Source organism: Zerene cesonia, chromosome 7 (assembly GCF_012273895.1).
Source record: "Zerene cesonia ecotype Mississippi chromosome 7, Zerene_cesonia_1.1, whole genome shotgun sequence".
Classification (NCBI taxonomy): Eukaryota; Metazoa; Arthropoda; class Insecta; order Lepidoptera; family Pieridae; genus Zerene; species Zerene cesonia.
The window spans coordinates 6,072,745-6,093,181 of record NC_052108.1 but is presented as its reverse complement, the minus strand read 5'-3'; the positions used below and the strand labels follow the sequence as shown (position 1 = coordinate 6,093,181).

The 20,437-nt window shown below is 31.4% G+C and overlaps 1 protein-coding gene across 2 annotated transcripts in view; it reads right to left on the bottom strand.

Moving 5' to 3' along the window:
• LOC119840703 (ATP-binding cassette sub-family G member 1) overlaps positions 1-20,437 on the bottom strand; it is a 62,475-nt gene that overhangs the window by 13,731 nt on the left and 28,307 nt on the right. For both annotated transcript variants that reach the window (XM_038367412.1, XM_038367413.1), the window contains 3 exons: positions 5,408-5,528; positions 3,344-3,601; positions 1,537-1,723 (listed from right to left, as the gene is read on the bottom strand). In XM_038367412.1, coding sequence (XP_038223340.1) covers positions 1,537-1,723; positions 3,344-3,601; positions 5,408-5,528 — 566 coding nt within the window. The remainder of the gene's footprint in view (positions 1-1,536; positions 1,724-3,343; positions 3,602-5,407; positions 5,529-20,437) is intronic.

The following is a 20,437-nucleotide window of genomic DNA, read 5'->3' as shown; positions in this document are numbered from 1 at the left end:
TTTTTTGTTATTATGGTTAACAAAAATATAATTGTTTTCATACTTACTCAATCACACTTCTGGAATTTTCGAATAATAAAGACTTTTAAATATATTGTTTTCAAGACTCTTCAAAATTAGGAAGAGTTAGGTTAGGTTACTTCAGAACATTTGAACAGGTGAATCGATTTTGATGATTCTTTTTTATTTGAAAGCTGGTATCTCACATTTAAATTTTTCCAGTTTTGAAAATTTGATTTGTTAAATTTTGTTGAGAAAAATGATTAATAATGAAACATATCATCAACCTATGCGTATAGAAGTCATAGAAGAATTATTATTTATTGTTGTAACATATATGTTGTGGTAACTTTATTAATAATTGTGCATGAGTCTGTCACTGAACTTATCCTTATCGGCTGGATTGATTTTAATGAAATATTTGTGTCTTGGATTCGAGAATGTTGTAGATTTACAATTCGAAGGCGAGCGTAGCCACATGCAAAAACTAGTGAATATGTACATACTAATACTAGCTGCTCGCCCCGGGTTGACCTAGTAATAAAAAATATAGCCTACGACACACACAGATAATGTCGCTATCTATTGGAAAAAAACTTACAAAATCAGTTCATTAGATCCAGAGCTAGAGAACTACTTTGGTGAAACCACGGGTAAAAGGTAGTGCTTTAAAAAATACCATCCGTCAGTTTTAATTGCATCATTCTAACATTGTCTATCTCGTCGCAAACAATTGATACAAATTGGATAAATATTATTATTGAATACTTGATCTTGGTAGCATCTGCAATTGGGTCAAAGACGTTGAACTGCATGCTGTCTTGTTTAAATGAGAAACAATTACACTTATTAGTTAATTTCACGATTAATCAAACAATCAGTTGCTACAGTCGAACGATACGAAATCTTAGAATGGGTATCTATACTTACAGGTACATTGTACAAATAAAATATGGATTGAGTTATTGTTTTGTGCAACTGTATAATCAATCTTATCTATTCGATTTTAATATTTGATTTCAACATGAATTTCCAAGCGTACATAATGATTATTTGGTCGAGCATGCGCTGTTTGATTGATTTTATGATAGTTTTCGGAATAATGTTTCATTACCAGCGGCATAAATTTGAATAACATATTCAGTGTCGAAATGTACAATATGTCCACCGCTTCCTTGGTACAATGCTTAACGCGTAAGTTCTAAGCGTACGACCGAAGGGCCCTGAGTTCGATTTCTGGTCCCTGAAGGACCCTGGACCAGGAAACGTACTCATAAAAGATTGTCTCGGTCTGGCAAGGCACAGAAAACTGAGTAAAAGCTTGTCTATGAAGAAAAACTATCAGTGAAATATAAATACATCCGTGGGCCCCACGTTATTTTCATCTTCTTCATTGATGTTACTTATAGGAGACTAACCTATTATATACTGCCAGATCTACACGCCTTTGCTTTTGTCACCGCCAGTTGTTTGTTTCTTACTCGTAATTTTCTTCCCAAGATCTGTTGATAGGTTACCATAAGAGGAGCAACTTACCTGATCAAATAACTCAAACAGAGACGCGGCTGGCTGGTGGATGGTGCACACCACAGTTCTTCCCTGCCTCGCCAGCTGCTTCAATAGCTTCACACATTGCATAGTGGTGACGTTGTCCAGTCCGCTGGTTGGCTCGTCAAGGAAGAATACTGGTGGGTTGTTCACCAGCTCCAGGGCGATTGATAACCTGGCATATTTTAATAGTTTTAATCAAATGTTAAGATTTCGTGTGTATGATGTTTTGTATTATTGGAAATATCTTAATGGATAGTAGCGATAACTTTAATTATAAAAGTACTCATGGGACTCTGTTAATATTCATTTTTATCATATAATATATGTTATTATCTAATTTGTATACACAATTGTCTTTGGCATGATTAATTTTAATTAAATGTGTGGGATATATTTTAATGGTGGTAGGCAACTATCCCAATCTGTGTACCGTTCTCGAATTAATAATATTGATCCAATGATGTCAGATCAATTCCTTTTCTACGTGTATTTATTATGCTAGAATAAAAGCGGATGAAACTAAAAAAAAATGTTTGATTACCTGCTTACATGAAATTATTCAAAATTAATAAAAGGAAATTTAATTAAAACAGCATAAAAGATTTAGGTATATTAAATTTATATTCCATTAAAGAATTGATCGCATATGTTTTATTTCATTTATAGTAATGAAAGTTACTCGGCCCGTTAATGGCATTAAGGGCCTGAACCTGATTTAAACCTGCATTACAAGAATATGATATTTCCTTATCTCATTTTTAATTCTATAATTGTCTCTCATTATAACTCATATTAACATTTTGCTTTCGATTGTAATTCCAACTTTACCGTCAAAGACCTCTAGAAGGCTATTATTAACTCAAATACAACATTTGATATTTACATACTTTGTGTTATTTCATGTTCAATTTGTATAATTATTGCCATAAATTATATATATATAATTAGCGAATTACCCAATAGAACAAACAAGAATCGTATTATAATGGTCACTGCAAAATTGTAAACAATACCGAGTTTGTAGAAATACCTGATTCAGCGAAATCAATTTACTCAGTGCTTAGTATTCTAATCCTATAATCATGATGCATTCATTGGTGCACATTATAACCATTTTGTCATCATTATACCGCCGAGGACTTATAGAAAACGTATTAAGTCCGTCTTCCGAGAAAATGCTTACAATTTGCACGTTTAAAAATATTAAAGCAGCCATCTTTTTCACATATTCAGTGTCATAATTATACAGCGATTCACCCTGACTTTGCATGTTTGTAAAGTGTTTCTCTATTATATTTTGTATGTACATATAAACCGTTCTTCTTAATCTATTAAAAAAACTCGCATAAATATACGTTGTGTAGTTTCAAAGATCTAAGCATACATAGAGACAGACAGCGGGAAGCGACTTTTTTATAATATACAGTAATAAAAATTATTTTTCCATCAATCTCCTGATAGATGCGAGAGACGTAAATATAAAGTCTAAAATAAATTTCAATGCGTGCCAAAGCATTTTCACAGTAATTATTCTTTAAGTCTGAGTAGCGAAAAACGCGGTTTAGAAGCGATAAAATTCTATCTATTCTTAATATCAATGTAGACATTACAAACCAATGTCGCGATAACTTTGTAGATAGTCTAGTATGTCTAGACTAAATTAAAATGGAATCATGTCTGAGGTAACTAGAGCTTTCAAATAATCAAATAAAAAAGAAGCATCCGAATCGATTCTGAGATAAGAAAGCCGAAAAAATACAGCAGACATTATAACTGCCTCTTTTGAACTTACCTCTTCTTTTGTCCTCCAGACAACATATCGGTTTTTGTGTGCTGATGTTCTAACAGGCCTAGCTCCTGTAATATTTCTTCTGATGGTGCCTTCGCGCCCTTGGGCAGTTTAAGGCTCGCGGCGACATCCATAGCCTCACGCACTGTTAATAACGGCTGCAATAAATCTTCCTGTGTTATGTAACATGATGATTTTTGAAACAGCTGTTCATCACGCGGTTCCCCGTTCACTAAGAGCTCGCCTGTCACACCGGCTGACCTGTTGAGAGAATTATAAATTAATTGGTATGAAATTCGGATTAGATAATTAGAATGGGTTTGTTTCAGCCCTTTTAGCCAAAACTTTCATTTACCGACATATGTTTGCAGTAATACACAAAGAAGTTTAAATTTAAAATTCTAATACGGTTTTGCGTAAGAACTTAAGCGTTCAAATAAATAGATGATTTGATGATATTTTAAAAGTGCTTAACATTTCGCATTAAATTTATAAAGCATTTCAACGTACTCAAACCAAAAAATCTTTTGGTGATAATTTTCATATCCATACGAATGAATTAAAAGACTGTAGGTACATTTTATAAATGGAATTTAATATTTTAACAGGTAAAACGTAATCAAATCTGTATTTAACCATAAAAATTGTCGAAAAATTATTAAAGTTAACCTTAAATTACTCAAATTATATAATTTTTGGTAAACCATTTGTTGATCTGAGAATAAACAGTGAACATTTATCACGTTAATGGTTTGGAATGTCTCGTTTCTAGAACTTTAATAATCGAAAGCAATAAAAACACTATCATTATGAGATTACGGTTGAAATCATTGCAATTACAAACCATATGAATTGAAAATAGCGTCATAGTCATGACGATTAGTGAGAGATTGAGATTTAAAAATTAAATAAATTTGAACCAATTGCCGAATCCAATATTTCAGTCTTCACATAAAACTTGTTACGAGTTATTTTGACTATAATAAAAAAAAATGAGGGTATTTTTAAAACTTGGCTCACAAACAAAAGTTAAAATCAGTGGTTTTTATATAATTCGTGATAAAAATAGTAAAAAAAACGCGTGAATCCAAGCAGGGTCTGATTATGTGTTTGCTGTGTAATGAAACCTTATAAACAAAGGACACGAGTACCTACTATAAACAACATTTGTGAAATCTTCTTGTCCTAACACTCATATATGTTACTTTTAAGAGCGATAACTAATTCGTGAAAGGAATGTTAAAGAATTTCGGCTATCGGGGGAAAGATTACTCGACTCTTAAAAAGCAAATTATTTTTTTTTCACAGTACCAAGTACGAATGCATACTCTGTTCGTATAATCCGTAGGAAATGTTTAGTAGAACCCTTCGCCCAACGGATAACAGCAATCTAGCAGCTCCGAGGCTGATATCGTTGATATCTTGCGGATTACGAAGGGTTTCGTACATTAATCTGTCATATCTGATCTCTATCGCTCCTGCGTGCGTATAAATATAATGCGTCTCGTTCCCACGGAATGACTTCCGTCTTAAGGGATTGCAAACCTTGTATCTGTGATGTTTAATCTTTTTGTTTTCAGAATATTACGTACCTACATAACAGCGTTCAAATAGGAATTCGTTACCATGTAATTATATTAGCCTAAATAACATTTTCAATTTATGAATACTATGCATTTAACGTGTCTCTTATTCGGTATAGTATATATAGGGTAGTATATATATATATATATATATATACAACAACACTATGTTATTTGTGACGGTGCTTAATACGAAAGTGCTTGTGAGTTGTGACTACCAGCAATACGTCAATGTACAAAACAGACTAGTCCGCGTCCGTACTAAATACAGGGTGTCCCGCACGATGGTGTACTATGATACATGGTACTTATAGTTTTGCAAAAGCTTATTATTAAAAAAATACTCGTAACATCCCTGATGCATTATTATCAACCAATACAATAGACACCTATGATAGACACCTTGAAGTTGAATTGTATACCATACTTATATTGGTTCAACGTATTTAATATATGCAAGGACGTGTATTAGAGTTTTCCTTACCTGTAACCAGAAATGGCGTTAAGGAGGGAACTTTTGCCGGCACCAGAGGGTCCCATGATGGCCACCAGCTGCCCAGACATAAATTTGCCATTTACGCCTTTAACAACTTGACGAGATGTGCCTGAAAAGATATTCCATTATTACTACAATGTACACAAATAATACGTACGTACGTAGGTACGTTAGTATCATATACAAGACTAAAGTCTTGAAATTGTAAACACTAGATAATCATTTAATTTCATCACAAAAAATATATGTAATTTTTTGACCTTTTTTCATTAAATATAGCTAAGAACCCTCCCAACTAATTTACTTTCATACAAAGAAAACTACATCAAAATCGACTCCTTCGAAAGCAAAAATTCCACAAACAGACCCAACACAAACGTAAGTGATTTCGACCTTATTAAGTCGGAAGTTAAAAATGAGAAACTTCTATTACTTTTTGAGAACGTCTGCGTCGGTAAATAATAAGTAAAATAATAATAAATCTTTATTTATAAAAAATTTCGACACATCGACGTAAACAATACGTGCTAAATTAAGTTTAAATTCCCATAAATCGAATGATTTAAGAATTCACAACAGAATAATTAAAATTACTATAGTTTTCTTATGAAACATCAACAAAAACCGTTGATAATCGTTTCTTACTGGAAGGTTCTAAATTGTTAAGACGGTATTAATATAAAAGGATTAATTAAGTATAACCACTGATGCAGAAATTCAAACTAAATCGTACATTTAAAACATTTTGTGTTTATAATCGTTTATGGTGATTTATTGTTTTAACCAATACTATAATTACCAATAAAATGCATTCGATTATATAATCTTATTGTATACGAATCGATATACGTTTATAAATTAATTCTATTGCTATGGGTATGTTAAAAAATGAGAAGGAATCAAGATAGCAGTAGCAATATGCAATTACTGACGTACGACTATAGTTTCAACTTGATTGCTGTAATCTATCAATTAGTCATGGTCAATTACGTAAACCATATTGTATTAAATCCAGTTTTGGCTTAAACGGTCTACAAAAATATTAAACCACGCGTATCCGGGTATAAACATCAGTTCCCAAACAATACAGTACATATATATTTTAAATACAATAACTTTTAATTTAATTAAATTGCTTGAACTAGGTGAAATTTAAGAAGGACCACACGGGAAGCACTAGCACCACACTTTCTTTTAAATAAAAAAAAATCATCAAAATCAGCATCCCCTTTCGTAAGTTTTGAAGTAACCCAAAAAAAATACAGTCAAATTGATGACCATATTTTTTTGAAGTCGGTTGAAAATCAAAATTAACGTGTCGAATCTGGTACTTTTTTATCTATATATGAAATCTAAACTCGTTATGACTTATAATTAAATATATTTTTAACAATCATTAAACTGGTATCAAAACAAATAAACCGAATCGCTAAGATTATCGCTATTTTAATTAATTTACATTTAAATCTAATCGAATTAACACATGTGACACTTGTTGTCAGAAAAACATATTTATATGTTGTTTTAAAAATAGAATAAAGTATTTGACATGATTTAAATGGGCCCATTTATTACTTTTTGTTTTTTATTTACGCGGCAAATTAGAATTTCCTCTAATATGTTAGTAATTTTGATTCCATTCGTGGTTCACACATTTGCCTACTAATTAATTATCACATACTTATACCATAAGTTTATTGTACATATAGGCTAATAACATATAGGCTCCGTGCGTCAATCTATCTATATTAATATTTAGGGGTAATTTGTGTGAGTTTATTAGGTTGTAGCGGGTGGTGGGGATAATCTATGGATCTACGGAACCGATTTTATAAATAGTTTTATCAACAAATACCAGCGTTTTTTGTGAGTGTCATAGATTATATTTGTTTTATTTATTCCGAAACAAGTGGGCGAAGCCGGGACGATCGGGTAGTGTATAATGAAACGCTGCGTTGTGAGCGCGAACAGTTCTTGTGATTTTTATTTTATTAACACTTAATAGTTAGTTAGTTCGGTAAGGAGATAGTTATAGATATTGAGAACTCTTCAAGGACATATTAGATTGCAAAATTCTATTTCAGATTGAAAACTATCAAGGTGACAAATCGTATTACGGTATTCGACTGATTCTTCTAGATTGTTACGAGTCGTACATTACGCACGATCCGGAACTTTTTGAAGCTATAGATATACTGAACTAGTAAAACATTTGTAAAACCATTAGCGCAATAAGTGGGCAGTGACCACTTACCCACGTGACCCACCTTGCCGACCAATTTGCTTGCTCTGCCATAAAAAATAATATTTTTTATATGGGACAGTCAGCAAAGGGGTTGGTGAATCGCCTGATGACTAGCGACCAGCACCACTTAAACATTTGAAAGAGCTATATACAAACTTATATACTAACTTTGCAAATGCATTGCCAACTTTACTGAATAAGGGATATAGGAAGGATTGATGGAGGTAGCAAAATAAAGGAAAAGGAAGGACAAGGAATAGGACCGATACATTATCTTCTTTTATTTTTATTGCTACGATATATTGGGATCCTTTGTGAGAACTAAACACATCAAGAATCTTTAATGAAAAGTACAATTGAATATAACTATTTCTTTAGTCATTAAAATAGGTTGCATATCAAAGTCCATATAATTAACGCCTGCCTGCAACGGTTGCCTGGTAGAGATGGCTTTTAGCCATAAGGCCGCCCTTCGCATATTAGTTTTTGTTAAATTTTATTTCTTTTTTTTATATTTTGTAAGTGCGAAAGTGTGCAATAAAGATAGAAAGAAAGAATAAATAAATAAATAAATAACGCCCGCTTGATATGCCAAAATGGTATTTAAAAAATGTAGATCTGTTTGCACATAAAGCATAATCATGTTAAATATGCATATAACAACAGTACATAATATGGACATAAAATTTTTGTCATCTGATAAACACAAACATACATTTTGTTTTGTTAGTTATAATAATCTACCATTGAAAATTACGTTATTATAAAATTATTTGGATAACTTATGTATTAAATTTTATAATATTGTGAACTATAAATAACTACAGGAAATTACTATTTAATACAAAATAATTAATTTAATTTAATTGAAAAAAATACCAAAGGTTAACATTATTATTTCTTGGAATCTTGTCACAAAACAATTTTGTTTGTTATGAAACTCTTTATATTCAATAATACAATAACACTTTAACCCTTTTCGTATGACGGAATATGCAAATTACCGGCTGCCGGGCTTGCTCCCTGTCATACCTAATCGAAACAAAAGTTGTGCAATAAACAAACACGTCAATTCCGTTTCAGTGTTCACATTTTGTACATGTCAAATAAATTTCAATCAAGTATATAATTGATTCAAATCAATTTATCTGCGCATGTGGATAACATCACCACTGCTTAAACGGTGAAGGAAAACATCGTGAGGAAACCGGCACGTCCAAGGAATAAAAGTTCGACGACATGTGACATCTGCCAACCCGCACTTGACCAGCGTGGTGGATTATGGCCTGAACCCTCATTGGAGGCCTGTGTGCTATTACGTGTGCCATTGTACTACTTCGTCCGTGCTATATATATAGCCTATGTAGTGACATGGGCTATATATGTTGAAGCTGAAGCTTTATAATAGTGAAAGAATTCTTAAAATCGTTCCAGCTTTCACGCATGATGGCGTGACCAAGGGAAATAGGGATTTGTTTTATATATATTTAGTTTACAACGTATAAATTGCTTCATAAAACTCAACCAATGAAAAGTATATATAATATTATAGTAGCTATTTACATGATGTAACAATAACGATAATGGTTTATTTTGTTTTTAATGCAATAAAAAACTTGTGAGAATTTTCTTTAAAAATAAATGTATTTACACTTTTCGAGGTTATATACACAAATTCTGTTCCTACATTCACCTCAAACAATTTCCTATTTATATTTTGCAATCTACGCAATGTATTTAAGATTTATTTTTATTGTTCATGTTTGTTACAGTATGGGACTATGTACATATCTCTAGTAATAATGGTTATTGCTACAGTCCTAAAGAGAAAAATGACACTGACAAATAACTTAATACTATGCTAGTACAATCACTAAATTTTTTGTAATAGGGTCCTGTATATGGGAGTCGAGCTCTCTCTGATGAGACATGATAAACAGTTGATTTTTTTTTTGCGATTGCATTGTTGCCGCTATAACAACGAATAACAAAAAACGATGTTAAATAACGGTTGGCACGGTTATAAATTGGTTGGATGACAATTTTTTTCTGCTCTTTACCTACAAATATTTACTGAAGTCTTAGTATCGGGAATCCAACTCACACTTCACCGATTTATTTCCTAATAATGCATTTTAATAAACACGAACAAGTTAGTCATTTTGTATTTAAATAAACGCATGCAACTGCCATTCCACGTCTATAACTTCCACAAATGAGACTTTACATACTCACAGAAAAATGTATCTATTTTATAGGAAGCTATACATATCACGAAACAGTATAAAACAAAGTCGCTTTCTCTGCCTGTCCCTATATCCCTATGTAGAGAGACTGACATAGTTTTTATCCCGGAAATCCCACGAGAACGGGAACATGCGAAGAAATCGTTCCTGCGACTATGCGTAAACTACAAATTCTATCCCAGTTTAACCCAGAATCAGCTGAGCAGCTGGCAATTTATATAAATATTCAGTTATTTAAAAATATCAAACATTTAGACTAAACATATGCTCAACAGTTTACTATAATCCAACAGACACGTGAATCAGAACACAGCTGCGTTCTGTCAACCCAAATACAGATAAAACATAAACTGCCTTTTCCGTTAGCTCATCTGCACAATAGCCCACAATATGATTCATCGAGATTATCAAACAGTAATAACCATTTTGTGTTTGATATAAACACAATACACATTGTGTGAATCTGTATACAATTAGATCTATATATTATTATACATTCATATTTAGCGGGGATTTAAATACGCTCTTTTATAATATTGATGGAATAAACTTTAAAACATTAGATAGTAAGTACAGTCATTTATTTAAAAATTTAACAATTCAAAAATCTCACCGTAGCTATGAAATAAGTACCATATTTATGCTCTCAAACTTATAGGTAATAATACAAATATGCAATACAGTGCATCTTCCAAATTATTTTAATTGGTTTATTTACAATATTTATGAGGTTTCTGTATATTGTTTCCCATTTTAGAATTTTTTACAACAAGGTAGGCAGAGACATGGACATAAACATTACATTTCTACAGTTTAAAAAGAAATACTTGAAATATGCAATAAAGGCAACGAAGTACTAATTAAAATTGTTCTATAAACTCTAATCCTGTCCTTGTTCTGTGAAATATTAGTTTTCATAATTATATAATCTGCGATCGTCCTCTGTGTTGTCTCTGTGCAAGTCCAAGTGATCCGTGTTGCGTACATTATCCCTAACCACGAACACATTTCAATGGAAGTATATAATTCTTATGGTTAAATTTTATTCCAATCTTATATACCCATAAAGCATTATGGATTTACCCGACCTTCGGCTACGATAACATGATTAATTGATGAACTTTCTAAAAAAAAAAAATACAAAAAACAAAGGCTAGCTATGAATTTGAAACCGACCTTTGACGCTTATATTAAATAAATGGCTGTTAGTTAGACTCGCGAAAACTGGAAAATGGCGGGGCCGATTTAGATAGCTTTGGTATTGAATTTTTATGCATTCCTAATAGTCCAAGGGAAGTCCAAAAAAAGGAAAATATTTATCAAAAACGCTTCTATAGCGTTGCAAAGTTCGTAGGGTCACCTAGTCTATGAACAAACATAAAAACGTTTGACTAGTCGCCGAACCGCGATATATCGGCTTACGTGTAGTAAGCCGATAAGAAGGGCAAGTTCACTTGATATTTGAACGTGTTGCGCTAAATTTAGGTCACTGCCAGTTTCGTCTAGACGTTATCGATTTATAATTATTATGTTGGTCCATACTTACCTAACAGTTTTAGTATCAATTTGTTTATACCTTTTGTTTCAAAGTATAACGTATAACATTAACACTCTAATGCTATTTTATTCAAAATTTAAATAATTTTTATTTACAAATCAATAGAACCGAATTAAAAAATCACCAAAATAAATTTGAATGAGGCTAGTAAGCATAACACATTAAGCTTATTTTCTATGAGCATGTCGAAAATACAGAGTTTTTATTTTTACGGTAAGTGGTAACGCATGAATGAGTTTTAATCGAGCACGGATCTACATCAGATAAATAGACTGGAAATTCGATCACAAATGATTTGCAACGTTCATTGTGCAATGTTGAACAAATTGTAATATAGTTTAGATCGCAATTCATTGCGACAGCCGAATAATGAGCCTTTTATGTGTTATCTCAGAATATTATTGCAAGAATAAATTCCAATGAGTATATACTTTGATCATTCGCATACAAAACATCCCAAGATTTTGAGTGTTTCCTATAAAAAAAGCTGAGATGTGTCAAGGGACACTCGGATAGAACGAAGTTCCTTTCGTTTCTATAAGAGAGATAGAGACAGACAGAGAAACATGCGCACGCCGCACAGCTTACAATAGCTTACTATAGCAAAAAGTGTCGTTTTAGTAAGATTTTTTCCGTCTAGCCCCCTTTCTCAACGCGCGAAAAGTAACTTCGTTCCAATTAAAAACAAATGAACCTTCTATATTCTATTTCATTAGTTACATTCGAAGTATTGTGTTTGATGTTTTTTGATTTTATACTACAAATGTAATATGTACTCACGTTTATATTATTAGCGATTGTAAAATTAATTCAATTAGATTTAACGAATTATGATTACTGTTAATGTGTAAATTGATTGTTGATATAACTCAAATACTGTGTTGTTAACACTCTTTTATTAGCTTCAACTGTAAATTTGTATGTAGGTAACCGACTCCTTACTAGATTTGACCCACTTTAAACGGACAGATTTAATACAAATATTGTAAACACTTATCAAGGATTGGTTACACCCGAATATTTAACGAATTTATAAGCATTTGATATACCTAAAACATATATACAAAAAATACGTACACAAAAATTTCTTAGGAATAAATCGACGGGTGGGTTATTCAAACACAACTAGGTGTTTGTTATACGGGCAGGAAATTAGTATGTGAATTACAAGCGACTAAAGCAGGATGCAGAATCACATAATTTATTTTTAATTAGATATAAATTTATAATTTTTATTTTTATAGCATAAATGTTTGAAATTGCAATTTATAAATTACTAAAGCAAAAATTTAAAAATCATACAATATAAAAAAAATTAAGAATAAAAATTTTGAATCACGTGGCGGAATTAAATCCCACGTCCTTCAACATATCGTGGAGAAAAAAGACCTTTTCAGATAATACATTTTAATACTATGACTAAATATACGTGCATATCATAGATAACCTAATAAAACAGATAATATAAAACTATATGTAAAATAAATCAAGGTTGAGGTGAACACAAATAAAATCAAATAATTATAATTGCGATAATTTCTAATTATCATCACCGTGTTTGGCGGTCACTTGATAAAACAGTCAATTATTATTGACTGATAATTATAGGAAAATTTTAGCTCACACATGTTATTGATGATGATGTATAATAAAAGATGATTTTCTTGTTTGTTGTAAGACCTTTTTTAACCGACGTTCCCAATAAAAGAGGTTCTCAATTCAACTGTATTGTTTGGTTGTGTTATTCGATATTTGGTAACATGTCGTGATTTATTTATTTATTTATTTAAACACTTTATTGTGCTGCCAACAAAAAACAAAAACAAAACTTATACTAAAAAAAGGAGATACAGCACAGAAAGCGGCCTTATCACTTATAAGTGATCTCTACCAGGCAACCAACTAAAGGTAAAAAGTAAAGCAAATATAACAAATAAAAAAATACATTCTAAAAATTTACATACAACATATACATATATAAAATAAATATACATACACATATACACTATATAAATAATAATACTAAGTGATTCTTTTGGGGTTTGATAAAAAATTGTTGTCATTTGGCCCATTTTATAAATCTGGAGTAGAGCCTCATCGGGACGTCGCTAACTTATTTAAAAAAAATGTTTACTAAAACATGCCTGTACGCCTACATACTTTAAGTAAACATAATTTAATTATCGATAATATTTTATTAATGTTTAATTAAACAAAACGGCCATTGTATCAATCTCTCAATCTAATCACAAATAATTCACTCCAACGTTTACAGTTTTCCGTTTAACACATAACCCAAGGAAAAATATCATATCTACACTAATATTATCTACACTAATCTTATAAAGAGGAAAACTTTGTTTGTTTGTTTGTTTGGTTGTAATGAATAGGCTCAAAAACTACTGGACCGATTTTAAAAATTCTTTCACCATTGGAAAGCTACATTTCTGCAAAAAAGTCCGCGACACACTATACCTAACTGCTTTCGCGTGAAAGAGCATCTTACAAACATCCATATATTCATCCATACCTAAAAACTTTCACGTTTATAATCTTAGCAGGATCTGGATCTAGATGTACCACGGGCGAAGACGGGGCGGACCGCTAGTATTGAATAAATAAATGCTTCATTAATATAATTTAATTTGTTTATTTATTTTAGACTTTTATTTGTGTGTGTCCTGTATTTTTTGTAACCTGTATTTTTTGTGTGTGATTGAGATAGCCATTGTTGGAATGATAATATCAACAAACTTAGAAAAATAAGTTTAATAAATCAAAGGAGACTTAGGTGGAGGTAGTTCATAAACAATTTTTGTATGACCATCAAGATCTTCCTCATCTTCCCCTCGTGACCATGGTCACCGTATATAGTGTTATTACCTATGATGGTCGCTGTGAGAAGCGTCGTCGGAAGGCGATTTAATACTATAATGAATATATGGCGTATAAATTACATTCTATTATTTAATTTAATTTCTAAATGAAAAAATACTCCTGTAAAATCAGAAAAATAATATGGATATCCCATTGAAAATATATACTAAGTTCAAGTAGAAAGTAGATTAAAAAACAATGTACCTTTTATCCTGGAAGCTGAGACGAACAGCGCCAGCACGATCAATTAAAAAATATCGCATATTCTACAAGCTATTTATTTAAACACGAATAATAGTTGAGTCAATTCCATAAATAGGCAATCATTAAGAGCCACATCCGGAGTGCAGGCCATATGAATATGTATCCACCTACCTAATAATTGCCTTGCGAAATTTCGCTACTAAAACTGGTCTTAAATTACCCGTAATGCACATAAAATTAGTGAGAGATAAACTTGAATTAGCACATCTATAAAAACCGATTAGAACTTGTTTAAAACTCGTCGATGTACCGTTGGCGTTGATAAAACATTGAATTTACAAATGCAATGTGTGCAATATGATACGAGTAACGGTTGGTTTATTAAGATTTAATTAGGAACAAAAGCGAACGAAAAAAAAAGGACTAAGATCCAGACATTATCTCAGACATTACAATTAAATTTATAGCACACTAGCTGTAGCCCGCGGCGTGACGCATTTGGTATCCGGGTAATAATATAGACTATGATCTATCTCTGTACCAAATTACATACAGATACGATGAGCTGTTTTCGCGTGATAGACTTACAAACATGTACCCCTTCATTCATCCATTCGTACAAACTTTCGCGTTTATAATATTAGTAGGATAATATAATGATATACAAAATTTTCCAACAACTAACAGAGATATCAAATTATTTTATCAGCACAAATATTTATGTTATCTTTAGGAATTATTAATATTACCTTATGGAAATCTGGCAGTAGGATCTACGGAAGTGAGTAATTAATAAAAAAATGATAGAACAATATTCCCACATGAATAAATATTTTATCCGGTTTAAAAACCAACTCGAAGTATAAAAATACTATTTAATTATATATTTATGTACATTTGATTGTACGTGCCTGAATAAACTACATTTATGTTTGAATTAAATGTCACAACTAATTGAATTCGATGGCATTTTATAATCACTACGTGTAATAAATCTTCAATAAATTGTGTTTAATATAAAAAGATTCCTGTTAGTTTAAATTATGCGACTAAGCCGTTATAAATAAACAATATTACACTGATTTATAATAATTGAATTGCTCATAATAATATACGTATTCCTTTGTGGGCTCGCATGGGTATATGAAATTATATCTATGGGATTCGATCATATTCAAGAATGTTTATGAAAGTCTGGAATCCAAATGAAACTATATTTACATCTATGGGGTCGTTAAGCTAACCAAATCTAACCTTCTTCTAATAGCAATTACAACGAAGAAAAAGCGAAGTTTCGAGATCACCTAAGATTCAATCTCATTTACCTATGACCTTCTGTGCTGACTACATGATGGATCATTTACGGTCAAGCAATTCTGAGACCGCAGATTTTATAGTCGGCTGATCAATGAAACAGATTCAAATCAATTAACAAGATAATAATTCAAATGAATCTGTTTTTGAACATGGATTAACATACGCCGTGATAATTTAAATTAAACATATATTTAAGTATAGATTAGGTTTATTAGGTTGTTCTTTTTTGTTGAAATTGGTGGTTAAAACATCCCACTATAAAGATTCTCATTCGTAAATACTCTCATCATATATAATTTTAAGTTGACGATTCTAATTTAATATGAATAAGGATCTCAAATATTTTGTTATAGACTTAAAATATTCGTTCAACCATAATAATCAACAGCATTTCCTCTTAGCCTGATGGTAAGCCCGGTGGCTCCAAGCAAATTTGCCGAGGCAGCAGTTCTGCAAATGCATTGCTTTTAAATTTGTAAGGGATAAGGAGTGGATGGGTAATGGGCATTAAATGGACTGGAAAACGTGAGAGCGGGCTATGTTTCATACATCTCATAAAAATGCAAGACGCTAATATCTTAGTCATTTAGTTATGTAGAATGGTTTAATATGCAATGAACGTATAAAAAGGGCGTTATTTATTCTTGATTTATTGTTAAATAATGTAATCAATAGGTATGTTTTGCTTTTTCCTGCTGCCAGCGTTTAAAACTGCATTATCGTTCATAAACCATATTATATTTTCTACGTTATAAACTCGAATGGAGTTATATAAATAATTTGAAATCGTGATAACTATAATAATATGGTAAAATTATTCTTTGATATATCTTTATTAATGCAATTACATTTTTTTACATTATTCATAAATATTAAATACTAAATACTGGAGGGAAGATATCGATATACTGACTAATACAAATAACAGATGAAGACCATTTTTTTTTATTACCCAACTTCAAAGAAGAAGGAGGTCCTCAATCCGAATGTATTTTTTGTGCTTGTTACCTCATAACTTTTGCCTGGGTAAACCGATTTTGATATTCCTTTTTTTTGAGAGCTGATGCCTTCCGTGTTCCATTTAAACTTAGTATATATCTGACAAGCTGGAGGCATTTTTTTCGTTAATAATAAAGATTTCTCTTCTCAACATATCAAATATAATATTTTATTTTAAAATTATGGTATTTATATAGGAGATTATCCATACCAAACCAGTACAAAACCAATTTACCATAAGAATGAAGAATCTTCAAAATGATAATGTATGTTTACATTTAAAAACATAGAAAATTAAATGTATCAACTGTCAACACGTTGAAATTATTGACCATTAAACTAATCTAATAATACCACGAAACATTAAAAAACGACGTAATAAATTTTAAACTATAAGATCACAGATAACATCGTTCACAACTACGACTTATGTGATTCGCACTAATAAAAACAACAAAATTATATAATAAATAATTATGGGAATAAAAACTTATCATGTGAGACCTCAATTACAATAATAATCAAAAGATACGTTTAAGTCTGTAGAAAAAAACCATTTCTATGAGCGAACGACTATGTTTTTTAATACAAGACTAGTGTAGGGTCAAAAATTAAAGACGTTACACTATTAATATTCCCTTTATTACTGCCTTACATCTTAGAAAACATTTCTTGTATATCGACGACTTATATACGTGTCGCAGTCGTCTCTCTTCTACCCAGTATCTAATATATTATCGACATTCAACAGTTTCACAACGTTAAGGGTAGAATACGCGAAGGGTGACAAAGCGAGTCTTAGAAGGCTTGTATCAATATTTATGGGGGCCAAAGGAGAAGTTGCCACCGAACAATTTAAATTCAAATTTTATAATCACTTATCTTTAATCGCATTTTTTGAGAAGAAAAGCTCGGCGCTTTTTTATGAGACACAGGAAAGGTTAGGGGGTACGGGGCCTCCCAGCTAATAAGCAAAGGGACCCTCCTAGCTGCATCGCTTTCCGAGACTCACTTCGCTATGTCAGCTACGTCATTTAATATACGAGTACCGACAACAAAAGCCAAGACCTTATTGGCGTTCCTTTCACTTTAATCATTTAATAACTTCTCATGCTATTGATAAGTATTTGTTAAAGAGAAGTAAAACCCGGACATTATTGAATAAGGATACCGATTCGCGGAAGTATCGATTCGCTCCTGAATATGCCGGTAAATGTGAAAATTGGCAAAATATGTTTAATTAACGCATGTGAAGGACCGGTTTACACTAGGAATGACCGTCGGCTGTGTTTGCATAAATTAATAATGAAATTTATAACTACATTAAAATTACATCGCCAATATTTATTAACATCAAGTTGCAATCTATATATACATATATAAAAATGAGTAGTCAGATGTGTTGCTAAGCGAAAAACCCGAGAACGGCTCGACCAGTTGGGTAATGTTTTTGTTTAGGTTTTTGTTAGAAAGGTTCTAACGGATTTAACAATTTTCTCACGTGTACTCTCTAGTTTTCTTCTATATATAGTATATCTCAAAGAAACGTGGATTTTTACGCATTTCAATATAATTAAAGTAGGAACTAGTATGGTATTGTATTATCTGTTTGTAGGTAAACATTTCATAGAAATAATAGTCTGAGTATATTTACTGAATTCATTAAAATTAAACCTACATTTTCATTTGTTCATTTTGTACTGTTGTCGAAATACATGTGAGATGAATAAAAAAACTCACTATACCTAATGCAACTGTATAATATTAACCAATTGACTTGGAAGCAAAAAGCTTTGCTTCTTTTAGTTGCTTTTCGCTTCGCATTCAATTTGAGCAACATTTAATAGCTGATCAATAGTTTTTTGTTCGCCACGACTTTTTTTTTAAAAATAAACATGGTTGCTACCAGATCATTATATATTACGAAGTATTTTCAAAATTGCCAATCAAATTATCGAAATGATGTACTCATTTCGTCTGACTCACTTTGAAGAAATATTCCAAAAACGGCGCTCTTCTTAATGTATTTATAAATATTACACACTACATTTTTTATCCAGATTACGAAATAACAGTTTTATAATAGACATCCTATTAACAGATTTAAACGCTAATCCCAAATCATGTTTTCCAGTTTCAAATTATAAAAAAACAACATGTTGCCTTAAAATTGTTTCTGTTTCCAACTGGGTATTTTTTGTTAATAACGCTTGAAATAGACACAATTAATCGACAAAAAATAGGCTGTTGAACGCATCATGGCCTTTAAATATAAATCGTAGTGACGAATAGGTAGTTTGAAAGGTTTTTGTTATTTATGACTTCTATTTTTAGATATACCGATATTAATTGCATAATTACTCAAAAAATAGATTCTTTTATGAAAGACCATGAACTTAAATGAATATTAAAACTTTTAGTTCACTCCAGTATGTATTTTTATTTACATTAAAGTAGTCTGGCTTTAAAATTAAAAGTCCACTTTCAAATGTAGCAAACCACACGAGAAAGTATTTAATACTTTTTGCATTCTTTGTCATTTGAATGTGGGTTGATAATCGTCGCAGTTTAGAAATGCTATGTTTTAAATCAACGTTACTGTGCTGTTTCATTCCTATCAGATAGGATGCTTTGCTTTTTAGCCACATATCAGTATTACAAAACATTTACTTATTTATATACAAAATAACGGTTCTTTAACCGAGTTCAAAAAAATGATGAGATTCTCAATTCGGCAATTTATTTGGGTTTGCTATCTCAGAACTTTTGACGGAGCGAACCGATTTCGAGTATTCTTTATTTGGTCTAGATAATTTGAAAGTAGTTTAGTTTTTGTTAAAAATAATTATTGTACAGAAACAATCACTAATTACGTTTACTGTTTATCTTATCATCCACATACATCCTAAAAATTAATTATAAAAACTATTGATTCTATTAAGTACTATATACTATGTTGGTTCAATGTACATTCGCTAATAAATAAATAAATAGAAAATCTACTTAAATTTTTACATATTTATTACTAGCTGTCCGCTCCGGCTTCGCCCGTGGTACATAGCCGATGTCACTCAGCGAAGTTATAGCTTTTTAATGGGCAAAGAATTTCTGAATTCGGTCCAGCAGTTTTTGAGTTTATCCATTACAAACAAACAAAAATACAAATTCTTTCTCTTTATTAGTGTAGATTTAGATCTCTATAAATCTGAATATATGTCTGTAGAGGATACCTTCGGAAATACCTTCTAATAAATAGTATTGCTATCACTAACACAAACAGCACTATTCAGATAATGAAGGCTATCTTACGTCCCGGGTAAACCCAAGCGCAGCCAGGGCAAATGACTACTCGTACATACGAATAAAAAAGTACTCTTTGTAGGTAATGGGAACAATATGGATGCCGTGACCAAAAACAATAAAAAACAACATCGATGTGCAAATTGCGTAAAATAAATAACACTTGAAAATTGTATTTACCGTAATCGCGGCATACTTTTACTTCTTCAATTTGAAAGAATTCGGTTAGCCTTTTGGATTTTATATCAGACTAGCTGTTCGCCCCGACTTCG